At 51.3% G+C, this 19,006-nt stretch overlaps 1 protein-coding gene across 1 annotated transcript in view; it reads left to right on the top strand.

The window, feature by feature from the left end:
* The window catches only part of CSGALNACT1 (chondroitin sulfate N-acetylgalactosaminyltransferase 1), a 338,903-nt gene that overhangs the window by 245,790 nt on the left and 74,107 nt on the right, over window positions 1-19,006 (top strand). The window contains 2 exon segments of the mRNA XM_070364305.1: window positions 9,563-9,888; window positions 9,890-10,430. Of these exon segments, the coding sequence (XP_070220406.1) occupies window positions 9,820-9,888; window positions 9,890-10,430 (610 nt within the window). The 5' untranslated portion in view covers window positions 9,563-9,819.

Genomic DNA, 19,006 nt, shown 5'->3' with positions numbered 1-19,006 from the left:
CCAGGGGAGCCCAGGGTGGGGAGGGGAGAGGCCCTGGGCACCCCTCCCCGCTTCTCCCCCTCCAGACCCAAGCTCTGCTGTCTTGCGCTCTCAGCGGCTGGTGTCTGGTTCTGCTTCGCCTTGGCGGCTGTTGGTGCTCTTTGGAGAGCTTTCCCTGGCGCACATGTTCGCTGCCTGCCTACACTTCCCTGTGGCCCTGCTCGTGGGCATCGCCTCCCCTTTGCCACCGTGGTCTGATTCTGTAAGTGTGCTCACTCTGTCTGTGCTCTGGGGTGTCGTGCTGATGGGCGTCGACGCCCTTGGGGGTGTGGAGGCTCCCGGCCGTGTGGGAAAGTCTCAGATCTCCCCGAAGTCCGGTTTCCTACTCTCGAGATCGGGATCACCAACTCGCGTGAGGTTCACGGGAGACGGCAGATGATGCTTGAGGGGCAGTGATTCTTGGAATGTCCTTGGGGGATCTGCTGGGCTGCTTGAAAGGCCATCAGGTCCTTGCCTGGGACTTGTCACCTGCTCGGTGGGTGTGCAGCCGCTCTGTGTCTGAAAGTGTTTTCAAGACGGGGCTGGGGTGCGGGGGAGGCATTTGGTGACGCTCGTTTCTCATCCTCTTCTTCTCCTCCCTCCTCCGATCTGCTAATCGGTGCACGAGAACTCAGCTTTCCCCCTCTCTTCTGCCCTCCCTGTAAGTGAGCCTGAGCGCCCGCCCCCATCCTCGGCCTTCACAGCTCAGGGAGGGTGACTCACGCCTCCCACCTCCCCGGGAGCTGGTGTTTACCACCCAGCGACTCCGCCCCGCATCTGCGTGGGGGCCCTGCTTGCCTGCCGCTCTTGGCTAGGAGGGCTTGGCACAGAGCCCTGCTCACTTTTAATTAGTCCTCTCCGTGTTGATTACCAGCACGCCTTTCCCCGGAAGCTGGACTGTGTGACCTCGGGACGTGGTCTCCCCAGGGGTGCACTTCCCTGAGTCTCCAGCGATGTCACTTTCCAGGGTGGCTTCTGCCTGCACGGGAGCATAGGTGACGTGTGGTGATGGCCATTGCACGGGCAGTCCCTTCACCAGCCTCTGGAGGAAGGAAGGGAGAATTCGGTGTTTGGCAGAAGAGAGCTCGTAGTGAGTCCAGCCAGCATCTCGGTTAACTGACCAAGAGATGTCCTGTTTTTCTCCTTTCGAAGAAGAAATTCCCCTTGCCGGAGTGCATTTTAGTTGCGCTGTCTTAAACCTGATGCGTGGGGTAGGGCTCCTGGCATCTGCTCAGAGGCCTCTGGCTGTTGCAGGCTTGTTCTGTCCCCGGCCCCACTGGGGGGCCCCAGGCACGCCCGGGATCCCCGGTATTTCCAGGGACACTGTGAGTTTGCAGAGCTGCTAAGGGGATGCGGACGTACAAACCACAGCTAAATGGGGAGACAAAACATGATGGAGAAAAATGACTGCTCTGTACCACGTCTGAGAGGCCAGGCAAGATCCACTGGGTGCTTAGAAGCAAGAAAAATTGGACAGGTTGGGTGCAGGAGGAGGGGCGGGTCGCAGCAAGCAGTTCGGGATTCCTGAGGGTAGTGAACGGCACAGCCTGGCGGGTACCAGCCCGGTTTGGCATCAAGACTGAGCCGGATTTGATGCGGGGCTTGGCTGCTGGCCGGTTCTGCACCGGGGGCTAGTGACCTCACTGCTGTCAGCCTCAGTGTCCTTATCGTTAATGAGATTGTTTTGAGGATTAAATGAGATAATGTTTATAAACTGCTTAATCTGGGGTCTGGCCCAGAGCAGATGCTAAGTGGGTGTGATTGATTGTAAGCACTGGGAGGGGCTGGGAGCCAGGTTTCTCAGGTGGCCCCACCAGCCCCAGAGACCGGGCGGGACAGAGGGGCAGACAGAGACAGGACAGGTCTCTTTGGCAGCTGACTCAGCCCTGCTCTTATGCTTGGGGCATCTTCCTGCCAGGAAGAGGTCCTTCGTGGGCCGAGACCACGCAGCGTGAGCCCTGTGTTCTCTTGTGGAACCTTTCTCTCTTGTCACCCCCGCCTCCAGGTTCCACGGCCCCCACCTGTGCCGACTGACCCCCTTAGATGCTCCTGAAACAAGGGCAGAGGTGGCAAGGGGGATGGGAAGGAAGATCTACGTGTATTTCAGGAAGACCCTCTCTTTCAAACATTCACTGGCAAATTAGAAGCCAAAATCCAAAGCGATCAGCACGGAGGGCTGGCCTGTTTCCTGGCTTTTCAGCTTTCAGAGTTGTGACTCATCTCTGCATTCATTTTCTGGTTAGCAGACCCTAGTGTCTTTTTTTCTGCATTTCCCTGTCTCTGCTTCAAAGTAGGGAAAACGGAAGCAGAAGGATTCCTTCCAAGCAGTATGGAGATGCGGGTGCTGGAGGGGTGCCTCCCAGCAAGGGGCTTTCCATCCCTCTGGGCCGTGGGGAACCCCCTCTGGATCTGGTTACAGGGAGGACCCTCAGGGCATCTTGAAGGCCATGAGGTCCAGGTCCTCCAGGTTGGAAGGGAGGGAAGCATGCTCGTGGTTGGGGCCAGGCAGTGTCTGGCGGTTGGTGTTGGAGACCCTGGGATGGCGCCAGGGGTCCAGAGGCAGGCAGGTCACCCCGCGGATTGGGAGCCTGCACTGGGCCCTGGGTGGGTGGGGCTGCAGTTTTGTGTCCTGGGGATACCGGAATGAAAGGCGGTGAGGAGGGCAGTTATGTGGAAGCCAGAAGCAGGTCCCGGGGGAGCCCAGGATGGTCCATTGGAGTGAGAAGACATTCAAAGCATTTTTCATGATTCATTGTTGTCGGGGTATTGTTTTGTGAACATGTAACTCAGCAGTATTGTAAGATTGGTGTGTAGCTTGTCAATGAATTCATTAGACATTTGGTCCTCACCCACTGGTCACTTCCTGCCGGGCATGCCGAGCTGTTTACATCCATCAGCTTGGAGACCACTGATCCGGGGGTGGAGGAGGAGCATGGCCCTCAAAGCCTGTCGTGGACAGAGCCTTGGGCCGGGCAGCCTGGCATCAGGCTGGGGAGGCTGTGAGGATGCTCCCCGACCACACTGACACTGTGATGCCAGGTGAAGGCTGTGCCCCGCTGGCCCTCACCCGGTCCTGTGTGGACAGCGACACTGATCTTCCCTGCGCTCCTCAGCTGCCGTCAGAAGCACCCTGAGGCTGACAGTGCTTGGCACAGGATGAGTGCTGACTCAAGCCGCCTGGAGAAGAGACGCTTGTGTTGCAGAAAGATGTGCGATGCCGGAGAAGTGCAGCTCCTCAGCTCCCGGGAGTGTGATTTGGGAAGAATATGCTCATTTTCCGGCAGTTTTAACATCCCTGCAACATCTCAGCCCTAAAGTGGCAGATGTGAACGAGAGGCAGCTTGCTCTGGACCACACGACGCTGCGGCAGGAGTTGCATCTCTAAGAGACCGGGTGGGAAAGAGTTAGAAAGAAGTGTGTTCACAGGAGGCAGGGAGGTGGGGCTGGGAGCTGGGTGTCTTCAGCTCCCGGAGTGGCTTTGGTCTGCCTTTTGCTGGATTCTGCAGAATTTCCCGCACTCCTGCGGGTGGCCTTGGCCCCTCACACGTGCCCCAGGCCGACAGGGAGGCAGGGATGCCAGGCCATGCTGGGAGCTGCCTGGTGCATACGGGAGCTAAGTGGAAGCAGAGAGAATTCCTGCAGCGCTGAGGCAGGCCAAGGGTTTGTTGTTGTTCAGTCACTCAGTCGTGTCCGACTCTTTGCGACCCCATGGACTGCAGCACGCCAGGCCTCCCTGTCCATCACCAACTCCTAGAGCTTGCTCAAACTCATGTCCATTGAGTTGGTGATGCCATCCAACCATCTCATCCTCTGTCACCCCCTCCTTCTCTTGCCCTCAGTCTTTCCCAGCATCAGGGGCTTTTCCAGGGCGAGGCTTACAGAGTCACTTTATATATGTTTCTGAGAGCATCTGAAGTCTGTCTGAATAAGTGTCCTTGCATGATGCCTTCTGCACACACATTCAGGATAGTGTGCTTACCCAGGAGATGGGACCTCGATTTATGCTCCGTTGCTGCTGCTGCTGCTAACTCGATTCAGTCGTGTCCGACTCTGTGCGACCCCATAGACGGCAGCCCATCAGGCTCCCCCGTCCCTGGGATTCTCCAGGCAAGAACATTGGAGTGGGTTACCATTTCCTTCTCCAATGCATGAAAGTAAAAAGTGAAAGTGAAGTTGCTCAGTCGTGTCCGACTCTTAGCGACCCCGTGGACTGCAGCCCACCAGGCTCCTCCATCCATAGATTTTCCATTAGTACAGCTAATCCTGCCACCGAGGGTCTGCGTGCCCCTGCTTTCAAAGAGCCAATTGTCTGTGTCCCTCAAGGAGCCGCTGCACAGGGTGGCCTGGGGCCCTGGTCCCCCGCTTCCTGGCTCAGGACACGCGGTTGCTTTTCTTCGCTCCTGCCCTTCTGGCTGGGCGTGTGCCCAGGGTGGAGCTGTCCCGGGGCCTTTATGGCCATGCCCTGAACGGGCTCCTTTGTCACTCAGGCCTGTCACTGTGCCGAGTAGGGCTGCCTGGCATGGCCTCACTACTGAGCCCCGACCCTTCTGCCTGCTGCCGTCACGGCCGCGTCTCACAGCGGGGCTTGTCCTGCGGTCCTCAGCGTGTATGAACTTCTCAGGGACACTCGTAGAGGCCTCTTGGAAGGCTGTCTCTGTCGCAGGCCACAGCCCTGCTGACCGAAATGTCCCCTGGCATCTGTAGCGTGAAACCGGGACACGCATCTAACAGCGCTTCTGTCCTGGCTGTAGAAATTGTAATGTCTACTCTCCTCATTTTCGGTGACTGTTAGACCCTGGACCAAACTTAAGATGTGTCTTCATTTCACTCTGTTTCCACTCTAAGATGAAAGGATACACAGTCCCTGTAGCCGCTTGCCTATCTTAAGGAATGTTGTAGATACCTAACATTTATTTTAAGCTCTTGTCATTTTGAAATTTATTTTTTTATACTTCTCAACCCTATCCCCCATACATTTGGTAGGAGGGAACATGGCATTAGCAATGATATCTGTCTCAGTGTAGTTTGGCTGTTAAGGGTTCGTGTTACAGTTATTGGCAAAGGGCTTCGTTCCCCTGCAAGCTCATGAACTTGCTCCTGGAACTTGGGCTCGGTCCCCTTTTCATCTCCTGTAACTTCTTGTCGGCAGGGTACTAGAAGATGCTCAGTAACAGTGAGGATGAACAGCGACAGCCTCCTGGATTCTTCCCCGTCTTGGGCCCTTGCTGTGCTCTCTGGAGGCCTGGGGCTGCCCCAGACGCTTGCTGGTCAGCGCAGGCTGTCAGATGGCTTGCAGCTGGAGTCTGAGAAGCCCACCGCATGACTGGGCCCCTTGGCTTAGGCCCTTGTGTCTTTCAGACTCTCTGCCTTGACTGTTCAGAAAGAAATTCCTTAAGCAGCCCCCTGCCTGCATACCCCAGGGCAGAGCTATTAGGGTCAGTCTGCCTGTCCCGAGAGCCCCTGTCTGGCCCGAGAGTTTGGGGAGGGACCTTGCACTGAGTGGGCTCTGCCCTGGGTGATGTGGCGAGCACTGCTCTGCAGCATCGTCTGCCCTCACAGCGGACCTTGGAGGAATCTGCTCTGCCCTGGGTGATCTGGCGAGCACTGCTCTGCAGCATCGTCTGCCCTCGCAGCGGACCTTGGAGGAACCTCCGCCTGCCCTTCTGTTGCTCAGAGGTTGTAAAAACAGCAGCAAAGCCACTGTGCTTGGCTGTCCCTTCAGTCTAGTTGATAAGTGCTGTGCTTTTTGGATGGTGTGCGTCACAGAACATCCCTGGGGATTTGGCTGGGGCAGGGAAGCCTGGGGGGAGCTCTTGGGAAGGATGGACCTTTGAAGTGAAGGTGGCAGGGGAGTAAAAGGGCTTCCTTGGTGGCTCAGATGGTAAAGAATCTGCCTGCAGTGCAGGAGACCTGGGTCAGGAAGATCCCCTGGAGAAGGGAATGGCAACCTACTCCAGTATTCTTTCCTGGGAAATCCCATGGACAGAGGTGCCTGGTGGGCTACAGTGCACGGGGTCGCAAAGAGTCAGACACGACTGGGTGAAGAGAAAAGAAAAAAAGTATTACTTCTCAGGTGCACTTTTCTCTAAAGTACTGGATTTGAGTCAAACTTTTGCTTTAAAGCTATATCCATGGTTTATTTTCTTGAGCTTTTCTGAAAAACAGACATAAGGTGTATGCCCTTGCTTGACTTCACAGTGATCTATCACTACTTTATGTCTACTTTTAATCAGGATTTAAAAAAAACCTAATATTTGGTTATTTTGTAAAACAGCATTTTGAAATGTCTGATACATTTATGCTCTTGTTTTTTTCTCTCTAAACAATGAACAACAACAAAAAATCATCCTTAACTTTGCTCTACTAACTAGAGTACCAGAAAAATCTAATGCTAATTGCAATGACAATAAGGTAAAAAAAGATTTAAAAACAGTAAAATATAGCTAGCAGATGCAACGAGCCCGAGGATTTTTTTGTAGTTAAGAAGTAGGAACATGCACCTCCCTTTTACTCGTCCTAAGGTTGGTTACTGAGAGGACTTTGTTGTTGTTCAGTTGCCAGGTCACGTCTGACTCTGTGACCCCATGGACTGCAGCACAGCAGGCTTCCCTGTACCTCACCATCTTTCAGTTTGCCCAAGTTCAGTATCCATTGGTGCCATCCAACCATCTCATCCTCTCTTGCCCTCTTCTCTTGCCTTCAATCATTCCCAGCATCAGGGGCTTTTCCAGTGAGTTGGCTCTTCCCATCAGGTCTTGCCCTTAACTACCCCAAAGATGGAACTCCTCTGAAATCTGGGTGCCTTTTCTGTTTTTTAAATAGTAGCACAATGCTGCTGGGATGGTAACAGCTGTATTTTCACTGTCTCTGATGATAGTGCCTGGTAATTACATGGTGGGCTCCATCTGCAGCTGTAAACACAGTGTAAATGTTAACTCTTTCATTCTCCCAACACCTCTGCAGAGAGCGGGAGAGGCTGGGCCCTTGTGGTTTGCTTGTAGTTTGGTCCGGGTTGTATGGCTGTATCTCATCGAGGCGTCCTGCATGTGTATGTGGTAGAGCTGGGAAGGTAACACCTTTGCTGCAGATGAAAAATACGATGTCGCCGTAGAAGCAGGAGTGGCGAGGATAAGCCTCCTGAATCCAGCAGGCAAACGTGCAACCAGTTTACTATTTTGATTACAGGATAGATTGCTAGAAACATCGAAAACCACTGCGTGCTGAGAGGTGCGGAGTTTTGTTGCTGATGTACCTTATCCGCTCCTGACCTTTAAGAGGAGCAATCCATCACTGCTCCCTTGGCAGTAATTTTTATGGCTTTTGATTCTTTTAAAAAGTCACTTCTTACTAAGCCTGTTTTTTTTCTCCTTTTATATCTCAAAGAGTGAAATACCAAATAACTTTGAAATTTATACTAGTCAACTTCAAAAGCTGGACTAGACTTTCAAGAGATTTATGGAACGGAACAAAATAATTATTGTACAGTTTTAAAAATTTTTAACCATTGCTTTAATGCACTGCTTCAGTTAACCAACATGATTTCAATTTATTATGCAAATACAACAATTATTCCATTCGAAACATTAGAAAGATTGCATACTTTGTTTCCCCAGCACAATTAATGGTGTTGAATGTTCCATTTGTTTGTTTGGGTTTTTTTTGACTTGCTTATTTGGTCTTTAGTGACAATCCATTTAAAGTAAAAGTCTTTTAAAGTGGCCGAATAACATGGTAACGTGTCTTCACTGGTAATTTAGTACTCGCATATAATGAGTTAGTACTCGCATATAATGAGTTAATCCAAGGGATGTCATTAAAAACAGCACGGTGCCTGAATTCCCAAGCTGAGATGTTTTTAATCACAGAATTACAGTAATTACATAAATCCTGGGATTTTCATCAGACGGAAACATGCACTAAACATGCACTTTAAACTCGACACCGATACCCAGGTACTGTGCTAAAGTATAGGCTGGAGAATCCTCAGGCCAAGGGAGACATTGGAGAGAATGTTAGGTGTTGCATCTTAACGGAAAATTGGGAAATCAGCTATTTTGGTAACAGTAATATCATACGAGGCACATCCCCTGAGGAGCAGGAGAGAAAAACCCCCGGCTGTGGCTGCAGGACAAAGGGACGACTACTCAGACTCAGTGACCCTGCTGTTCGCTGCATTTTCAGCACACGGAGGGTGCAGAAGGATCACCTCCTCCTTTTCCCTGGGGCCCAGAAGCTACTAATTGCCTAGAGTTCTTCCGTTCCATCAGTGAGACAGCCCACCGGTAAATGAGGCGAGAATCTGGATATCTAGGTCTAGTGAAGACTATGTGAAAAGTAACTTTGTTATCGCAGGGATTTTTTTTAAGTATTGAAATGACCCAGACACAGTACCCTCAGGAAGCTCGTTTCAGGGAAGTGATATGTTGAGTAAGAAGATGAGTGCATCTAGGAAAATTTATTAAAATCTCCCAAAACAAGAAATCTTATTTGATTCATTTATTGTTCTTTCTTTTTTGTGGCTCAGATGGGCAGGGGAGTCGAGAAAAGGGGATTGAGGAAGGGAGGGGGTTGAGGGGGTGAGGAAGAGAGGGTCATTGATGGGTGGAGGAGGAAGGGGTGCATGGGAAAGGGGGACAGTGGGTCAGAGCCAGGTGGCCCTGCATTTGTTTGGGGGATGGTGAAGTTGAGGTACAGAGTGTGTGCGTGTGACAGGCCGTGTGGGTCTGGCTGGGTATTCCTGGTGAGCCGCCAGGACAGGGAATCCCTCTTGGAGGGTGGGCAGAGGCATCCTGGGTTTGAGTTCTCACCAAGCAGTGTTTCAGGTCTCCTCCCAGCCTTATCCCTTTCTCTGTAAACTCATCACCCACTGCCCTGGAAGAACTATCTGCTCATTCTGCATGTTACCATCCAAACTTAGCGTTGGCATATTTGAGCCTCCAGGTGCTTCCATGCTGCTCAGCAGAACGTGTGAGGACCATCCTGAGCCGGCCTGAAGCTCTTCCCCTGGGAGGGTGCCCTCAAGATCAGGGATGCTCACTGTCTGCATCTGGGCTTGAGCAGGGCATGTCTGCAATCCCATTGTCATTTAAGTTTTGCTTTTCCCTTTTAACCACGAAAATAATATGTGCCATTGTGGACAATGGACATGATAAAGAAAGCTCACCATTAATCCTACTCTAGTAAGAGAGAGCTCACACTTTGCCATCTTCCTGTTTTTTTTTCTGCATGCTTTGTTTTTTGTGTGCACGCCTCTGCAAATGGGTACCTGCATTCTGATTCAGAAACACCAAACAATATTTAATCACCTGTTGTAAGCATATTCTTTTTCTTTTCGGCTGATTGCATGACTTGCAGATCTTAGTTTCCTGCCCAGGGACTGAACCCGGCTCTAGGGCAGTGAGAGTGTAGCAGTCCTAACACTGAACTGCCCAGGAGTTCCCAGTATTTTCCATAAACCCCACTGCATATTGATTATTGGCCCTTATGGTGAACACAAGGAGGTTATCGTCTTGAGTGAGTGTTATTGCCCTCTGTCTCTCCCCAGATCCCCTCTGGAAGGTTACGATGGGAATGAGCCTGACGACTTGGATGGTTTCCCCGACTTGCTGCCTCTGCCCCCAAGTTCGTCCTTCGGAAGTCAGGAAAGTGCTGCGCGTGGTGGTGGCCTCCCAGCAACGAGGCGTGGCGGTGTAGACAGGAATGGATGAGAGTGGCTCGGGGGCCCTCGCACGCGTGCTTCCGGAGGTGTAGTCTGGAGACGCCCCTGCGGGCCGGGGCCGCATGGCCGACTCCTGAGCCAGGATGCTGCGCCGGGGGCTGCTCGCCTGGGCCTCCCGGGTGGTGGTCTTGCTCGTGCTTCTCTGCTGCGCAGGCGTCTGTCCTCTACATGCTGGCCTGCACGCCGAGGGGCGATGATGAGCGCCAGGGGCTGCCCAGGGCCAACGGCCCCACAGGCAGGGCCGGCTCTCAGGCGGCGGTGCTCGGCTGGGAGGAGCGTCACCGCGACCACGTCGGGAGCCTCAAGAGGCAGATCGCGCAGCTGCAGGAGGAGCTGCAAGAGCGGAGTGAGCAGCTGAGGGCTGCGCAGCAGCTGGCGGGGGAGCCCGCGGGCGCCCCGGGCAGGGCCCAGGCCGACCTGCTGGCCTTCCTGCGCTCGCAGGTGGACAGGGCAGAGGTGCACGCCGGCGTCAAGCAGGCCACCGAGTACGCCGCCGTGCCCTTCGACAGCTTCACGCTGCACAAGGTGTACCAGCTGGAGACCGGCCTGACCCGCCACCCCGAGGAGAAGCCCGTGCGCAAGGACAAGCGGGACGAGCTGGTGGAGGCCATCCAGTCGGCCGTGGAGGCCCTGAACAGCCCCGCTGAGAGCAGCCCCGACCAGCGGCCCTACACGGCCTCGGACTTCATCGAAGGTTGGCCGGCTCACCACTGGGGTGGGAAGTGGTGGGAGGGGCCCGGGGTCCCGGTCCAGGCAGGGCCGGGCTGCGGAGGTCCGCGGTGGCTTTGGGGATGAGACAGACGGCTTTGTGTGAGCTGCTTTAAGGACAAGGGACCACAGTGGCTGTGACCTGCAAGATGACTCAGCGTGGCCAGGGAAGGTGCAGAGTCAAGGAGGGAACAAAGGAAGCTGAGGGGAAGCTGACCAGGCAGCACCGCCAGGAACAGACTGACAGTACTGTTGACTGAAGCAAGCACAAATCCACCATGAGCCCAGGCCCGGACCGATTTAGACCAGTTCAGACTGGTTTGAACTGGCTGAAACTTGTTTAGACCAACTTAAAAAGCCTCTGACACTGGTTTAGACCTGTTTGAGCTGGCTGAGACTAGTTTAGACCAGTTTAAAAAGCCTCTGAGGCTGGTTTAGACCTGTTTGAACTGGCTGAGACTTGCTTAGACCAGTATAAAAAGCCTCAGACCGGTTTGACCTGGTTGAGGCCAGTTCGAACCAGCTGAGACCAGGTGGAAATGGCTTAGACCCATTTGAACTGGCTGAGACCAGCTTAGACCAGTTTAGATTGGTTTAGACCAGTTTGTACCATCTTAGACTGGTTTTATGGCAGCTTAGCCAAGAGCGGTTTTGAGTGTGACAGGCAGTTTTTGTTTTATGACTTCTTACAGGCACTTCTGGAGACAGGGTCCTTTCATCAGGTCACAGAACAATAATAACTAATGTGTGCCAGGCTGGTCTAGCTCTGTTTTGGAGAAGGAAATGGCACCCCACCCCACTCTTGCCTGGAGAATCCCAGGGACGGGGGAGCCTGGTGGGCTGCGGTCTATGGGGTCGCACAGAGTCAGACACGACTGAAGTGACTTAGCAGCAGCAGCAGCAGCAGCTCTGTTTTAGCAAGTTTACACTTACAGTGACCCCTTGGAGGGGGTGAGGGGATGGAGGCTCAGATTAAGTAAATCACCTAAAATTGCTCCCTTACCAAGTGACAGTGGGGTGTGAACCCAGAATTCTGATTCCAGCATCCAGGTCCTTAACCACTGGGTCACACTGCAGGTCGTCAGAGCACCTGGAAGCTGAGAGTGAATGGCTCTTTTCTTCATGGATGCAGAGCAACCTTGTATTAACTTGCGTTTGTGCCAGTTTTAGAAGAAAGCTGCCTCCTCTTGGAAGTTTCTTGCAGGCTCTTCTTACTGACTTTTCCATTGTTACTGATTCAAAAATCAGCTGATAATTTGGTAGAGGAGCTGCCTTTGAGGTTGCCCAACTTTTCCTCCTGTTTCTGAATAGGACCTACTTCCCAGACACATGGCTTGTCCACTCATCATGCTCCCTACTGGGTTCTGTAATGACCATCTCATCCACCTGCAGGCAGGACAAACTGCGTTTAGTCGTATCAGAAACCCTCCCTCTGCTCCTCATGCCTGTTCTCTTTGGATGCCTTCCAGTCTTACCGTTTTTCCCTTTACAGGTGAACTGTAAGTTAATGCAGTTTTGATATATTATCTTTTCGTATACCTGGAGCTCGGTAAAGAAATCTTACACAAGACCAAGCTTTTGATGTGTTTACTGAAAAAAAAAAAAAAAAAGCATAACCTGAGAATTGTGAATTAAATTTTATTTGGGTGCAAAATGAGGACTTTAGCCAGGGACAGCATCTCAGACATCTCTGAGGATACGCCCCAAGAAGTGGGGTGGAGGTCAGGATGTATGTGATTTTGGTGAAGGGGGTCCGTGAAGCAACACATTTTGGAAGAAGGTTGCTGCTGGTCACGAGGAGCAGATGTCATTGTTTATGATTTTGGTACTTTTCCACATATAAGAAGATACAGGAAATAAGGCTCATAAAATCTCCTGAAAGTATCTGAGATCTGTTCCTCCAGTTTTTCCCAGAGAATTGAGTGCCTCGTTTTTACTCTCAACCTGAAACTCTTTTCAGGGTAAGTTGAAGGTCAGTGACTGCAATGGTCAGTGACTTCATCCTTGTAGAGGCAGATGACAAGTGTCCATTTTTCATCCATAGGTGTCAGGATTTTTTTGACTTATTTATTCTGAGGTATTAAAAGGCTCAGCACACCGGGAAGCTAGTAATCACAGGGTGAGCATTCGGTAAGTGTTTAAAATATCATGAGGCTGTAGCCTCTCATTTTTAGGGAGCTTGAGAGCTTATAAAACATTTCCACAACTGTTATTTGCCTAGCCAACTTCCAGGGAAAATCATTAAACATCCTTTAAAAGGAACTCCTGGTTGCCCCTCACACAAAACCGTTTCAAAAGAACTTGATTACAGGTCCGTGCCTGCACTGGGGCATGTTCACCCTTGTGGTTTTAATCTGCATTCGTGTTTGACATCTCTGCTTTTCTGTGCACAGTATCTTAAGTGTAAGGCCTGTGGTTCTCCATCAGGAGAGACCCGGACCTCTTGTCCCTGAGCTGATGTGGCATGACTGACTTCCTCTCAGAGACCGCTTGTCACGCTGCCCCGTGTGGGCAACACCCTGTGTGCAAAGGCAGGTCGGTCCACACACGCCTTCCAAACTTGGGGAACATCTACTCAGCTATTTCGTACGATTGTCGTACACATAGTTGATACCACTTTTTCATTCTTATCACAAAAGACTATGGAGGCAGTTTTTACTTTCTCAGTAAATGGGTGTCAACAAAAGATTCCACTGGCCAGGAGCTGCAGGAAGGCAGAGTTAAATCCAGTGCAAGGAATAACTGTCAGACAGAGACGTTTCTGAACCAAGTGGGGTTTCCTTCTCTACAAGGATTCTGTCATCAGCTGGATAGCTGGAAGGTTGTAACTGATGACTCTGTCATCAGAGAGGTGGCTGGACTGAGTTACGTATGAAGGTCTTTGCAATCCTGGTTCATGATTCTTTGATCTACACCTAGTCGGGGAGAAAGAAGGGAAGAGAAAGGGTCTGATTTGGAATCTTTTTTCTATAGGAATTAGAACAAGTGACAGAACCTTGTAAGGATTAAGTCTGTCTTTGCGATAACATGTTTAGGTTTGTAAACTCGAAGTTTGCAAGTCCCCTGGTGGCTCAGATGGTACAGAACCTGCCCACAGTGGGGGACACCCGGGTTCAATCCTTGGGTCGGGACGATCCCCTGGAGAAGGGAATGGCACCCCACTCTAGTGTTCTTGCCTGGAGAATCGCGTGGACAGAGGAGTTTGACAGGCTACAGTTTATGGGGTCACAAAGCATCAGACTGAATGACTAACGCTTTCACACTTTCACTTTCCATGTAATCAGAACAAGCGACAGAACCTTGTAAGGATGAAGTCTGTCTCTAAGATAACATGTTTGGTTTGTTAGCCTAACTTTGGACCCTTTTGTGTTTGGGTGTCAGCAGGCAGTTGAGTGGGAGTCCCTGGGCAGACCTGGGCTCCACACGCTTGTAGGGCTCCACACGAGGGTCACGGGTTGGCTGAACCCTGAATTCCTGTGATAAGGCTGGGGGTTCTTTGTGTTCAGACGAGGAATAATGAAAGTCTGAGAATGCTTCCGGATGATAATGGTTGTGTCAACTTAAAAGCCAGCCCTGGGGCAGGAGGCGTGATGCCAGGGTGGGCTGGGCAACCCTGGTCCAGACCCCACACCTCCCAGCAGCTGGGTCTCCTTGTCCTTCAGTCAGAGGCCGAGTTTCATGTCCCCCAAGGCCCACCCGGCCCCAGCTCCTGCAAATACAAAGCACAGCTTCAGCTTTGTTCCTCTTGGCTTTGCTGAGGGACTGTTCATGAGGGGCGCCCCAGTCCTCCGGATCCTGCTGTCTGGGAAGGAGGGATTCGGACAGTCTTCTCTGACCGTGGCCACTTCCTGCAGTTCCGTGAAACCTGCGGAGGGGAACGCCTGCTGATTACCGTCTAATTTGTTATCCACGCTGACTGAATTATTATCTATCTCTAAAAGATAGAGGAAGCGATGTTGACCCCTGTTTCCAGATGTTTCTTCTGGCACTGATTTTTGCATTGGATTCTCATATAATAGCATGAATCTTTGGTACAACCATCTGGGAAAAGAAGATAAAGGAGGAAAACATGATCAGATCCTGCGCATTTGGAAACCCAACCATTTATCTCAAGTGAACAGAACACTGCCCTTTGTGGCTTAGCACCTCCTGTTCAGGTCTGAGTGGCACGACTTTTGGCTTTGATGGCATATTTTAAATAGAGCTCTGGCATCTGCAGCCATAAAACAATTTGTTGTTGTCTGGTCACTCAGTTGTGTCCGACTTGTTGTGACCCCATGGACTGCAGCGCACCAGGCTTCCCTATCCTTCACCATCTCCTGGAGCTTGTTCAAACTCATGTCCATCAAGTCGGTGATGCCATCCAACCATCTCATCCTCTGTCGTCCCCTTCTCCTCCTGCCTTCAATCTTTCCCAGCATCAGGTCTCTTCTAGTGAGTCAGATCTTCTCATTGAGTGGCCAGAGTATTGGAGCTTCAGCATCAGTCCTTCCAATAAGTATTCAGGATTGATTTCTTTTAGGAAAACAATGTAGCCTCCTGAATTATTATTGTAACCATCTAAACACTGGATAATGTGAGTCCTGTGTGAGGTGCTGTGTCTGCCTTCTCCGTGGGGTGGTTCTGAACCAGCCTGGGCAGCTCACTTGCTCCAGCTTTTCTAGGGTTAGTGGAAGCAAGAGTGGGTCAGATGCCACAAGATTTGATTTTAGGATGAGATGGAGCTGAGCCAAAAGTCACAAGAAAGTGAAGCTTTTGATGGTGCCCTGAGACCCGTTTTAAAACAAGGGGATGTGGAAGTGGCTCCAAAACCTTAGTGGCCGCTGCGCAGTGACCTCCTGTGCTCTGCAGCCAAGACTGGGGAGGGGCTGGTTCCCAGGAGGCTGAGGCAGAGTGAGGATCCTGAGTGTTCTGCATCCTTTGTTGATGCCTCAGCTTAACCTCCAGGGATGCCCTGAGGACCACGATGCTAAGCTTTGCTAGACAAGTCAAGCCAGGTCCCAGGGCCGGGTATCTGGAGGGCTGGGTGCTTGAGGCCATGATGCTTGGTGTGCCTTTTTGTGACTTGGGGAGGAAAGGTAAGACAGGTGTTCAGGTGCATTTCCGGGCCCTTGGGGGGGCCTCTGGGGGTCTTGATGCAGAAATTAGAAAGAGGAAGGATTCTGTGTGGTGGGTGGGGTGTGGGGGGATGAGCAGATGGTTCACGGAGGTGGCTGCAGGCAGGACAGGATGGAGAGCTTGCAGTTTGCGGGCTTCTCATTCCAGGGCTTCTCCTCCTGTGGAGTGTGGGCTCTAGAGGGCTGGCTCAGTCCTTGTAGTGCGTGGGCTTAGTTGCCATGGGATCCCATGGTGGGATCTTCCTGGACTAGGGATTGAACCCGTGTCCCCTGCATTGGTAGGTGGAGTCTTATCCACTGTACCACCAGGGAAGTCCCTGCACATACACCCTTGAACACAGCCCTTTTGTAGAGAGCACCGCCCCCCCAAACCCCCACACCCCAGTTCCTTTACATTGTAAATGTCTCTGTCAGCAGCAGCCAGAGTTTCCTGCATCACTAGTCAGGCTCTATCTGATTCTCTCAAGGATGGGAGCTTTTGGGGCGCAGTGCTGAGATTACCTTTTATGCTTTGCTTAGAGTATCAGCAGTCCCTGGAGTCTGTAAAGCATTTCTCATCCGTATCTGTCTGCTTCCACTGGGGCTGCTGATCAGAGGTGGGCGGGGGTCCATGGGGAGGTGGGCTGCCAGGTGCTGAACCTTGGCCCTGGTGGCTTCATCCTCCTTAAAGGAGCTGAAGGAACTGAGGTGCAGGAGGGCTGGACCCCAAGGGGAGTGGCTCCATCGTGGAAACGCTGGCCTGCGTCCTGCCTGGCTCTCCTTCTGCCCTCAACCCCATCTTTGCTGTGAACGTAGATGAAGGGAAGGAACAGACTTTCCATCCTTGGAGGTTCCACTGGCTTATCAGTTGGTCTGGAAAACACAATCTGGAGATGTGGGTGTTTGTGGGGAGGACGCTGATGGTAGAGGACAGAGTGGAGGGGAAATGAGATTCCAGGAGGAGGTGGTGGGTTAGGTGTGGCCGGGAGTGTCAGAGCCTCCTTTCGAATGTCTGTTTCCAGCGTGTGTGGGGCTGTGTTGAGCCTGGTTTGTGGCGCACCGGCTCTCCATCGCGTCATCGCAGTCTTCCGTTGCAGCACGCGGCCTCTTCAGTTGTGGCGCGTGGGCTGAGTTGCTCCATGGCGTGTGGGATCTTAGTTCCCTGACCAGGGATCAAGCCTGAGTCCTGTGCATTAGAAGGCAGATTCTTAACCCCTGGACCACCAGGGAAGTCCCACAAAGTGTCATAGCTTCTTAAGTGGAAGGCTAGATGGGTAATAGGAGAGTTAAGCTCTGAGGTTTCTGAAGGCTTGGATGTTCAGTCTGTTCATTCACTGGGGGGCCCATGTGCCAGCGTCATCCATGCTGGGGGCAGCCAGAGTCACACACACGACCCCTGCCCCTTGCGGGTGATGACAGCAGAGTCACACCTTAAAGTGGTCCAGGGGAGAGACTGGCCCAGCCCACCGCAGGGTCAGCAAGGTCTTCACAGAGAAGGCTCAGGCCGGGGGGCTGCTCTGCACAGCGGGAGAGACGAAGGCAGAACCTGGAGGCGTGTGAACCCTGGGATGTTCGGGGACCTGCAGGCAGGATGCTGGAGTATTCAATAAGAGGATGTAGCTCTGGGTGGGAGAAGGTGTGGCAAGATGGTGACCCTGAAAATTAGTACCAAGATCATAGCGGGTTTATGTGCATTTCAGGGTTTCTAGTTTACCCTACAGGGCGTGTGCCATTATTGACCATTTTTAATTGTGGCTAGCCTGGTCACTATGATAGCAGGGTAGAGGGGATATTCGAGAGGGCTGAGAATTTGGGAAATAGTTTGGCAGTTCCTCAACGTGGGAAACAGTTTCTGCATGACCCAGTGGTTCTGCTTAAAGGTATGACTCGAGAGAAAGGAGAATGTATGTTCACACAGAAACTTGGATACAGATATTCATGACAGCGGATGGTGGGAACAACCCAGATGTCCACCTTTAGACGGACTGATGCACACCATATGACTTCCGTGCAAAATTACTTGCCACAGAAAGAAACAAACGACTGATCTACACTGCAAAGCGTAAACATGATGCTGAGTGAAGAGACTCCACATACAGAAGACCACATATTGTGTGATCCACTTACCTGAGATGTCCAGAAGAGGCAAGTCTGTAGCGACAGGAAGTAGATTGCTGGTTGCCTAGGACCTCGGGTGGGTGGGTAGGGAGAGGGGTGAGGAGTGACTGCTAATATAGCTACAAGGTTTCCTTTTAGTGCAATGAAACGCTCCAAAATTAGATGGTGGTAGTGGTTGCAACAGAGAAGGCAATGGCACCCGGCTTAAATACTCTTGCTTGGAAAATCCCATGGATGGAGAAGCCTGGTAGGCTGCAGTCTATGTGGTCACTGGGAGTCAGGCACGACTGAGCGACTTCACTTTCACTTTTCACTTTCATGCATTGGAGGAGGAAATGGCAACCCACTCCAGTGTTCTTGCCTGGAGAATCCCAGGGACCGGGGAGCCTGGTGGGCTGCCGTCTCTGGGGTCGCACAGAGTCAGACACGACTGAAGCGACTTAGCGGCAGCAGCAGTGGTTGCAAATTTGGGAAACTCAGCAGTGGCCACAGGACTGGAAAAAGTCCGTTTTCATTCCAATCCCAAAGAAAGGCAATGCCAAAGAATGCTCAAACTACCGCACAATTGCACTCATCTCACATGCTAGTAAAGTAATGCTCAAAATTCTCCAAGCCAGGCTTCAGCAATACGTGAACCGTGAACTTCCTGATGTTCAAGCTGGTTTTAGAAAAGGCAGAGGAAGTGTTCTAGTTTCATTCTTTTACAAGTGGTTGACCAGTTTTCCCAGCACCACTAGTTAAAGAGATTGTCTTTAATCCATTGTATATTCTTGCCTCCTTTGTCAAAGATAAGGTGTCCATATGTGCGTGGGTTTATCTCTGGGCTTTCTATTTTGTTCCATTGATCTATATTTCTGTCTTTGTGCCAGTACCATACTGTCTTGATAACTGTGGCTTTGTAATAGAGCCTGAAGTCAGGTAGGTTGATTCCTCCAGTTCCATTCTTCTTTCTCAAGATAGCTTTGGCTATTCGAGGTTTTTTGTATTTCCATACAAATTGTGAAATTATTTGTTCTAGCTCTGTGAAGAATACACACTTTCTAACACCATACACAAAAATAAACTCTAAATGGATTAAAGATCTCAACATAAGACCAGAAACTATAAAACTCCTAGAGGAGAACATAGGCAAAACACTCTCCGACATACATCACAGCAGGATCCTTTATGACCCACCTCCCAGAATATTGGAAATAAAAGCAAAAATAAACAAATGGGACCTAATTAAACTTAAAAGCTTCTACACAACAAAGGAAACTATTAGCAAGGTGAAAAGGCAGCCTTCAGAATGGGAGAAAATAATAGCAAATGAAGCAACTGACAAACAACTAATCTCAAAAATATACAA

This window comes from Bos mutus, chromosome 27 (genome assembly GCF_027580195.1).
Source record: "Bos mutus isolate GX-2022 chromosome 27, NWIPB_WYAK_1.1, whole genome shotgun sequence".
NCBI lineage: Eukaryota > Metazoa > Chordata > Mammalia > Artiodactyla > Bovidae > Bos > Bos mutus.
The sequence above is the reverse complement of the archived record's forward strand: the minus strand, read 5'-3'. Positions and strand labels throughout refer to the sequence as shown.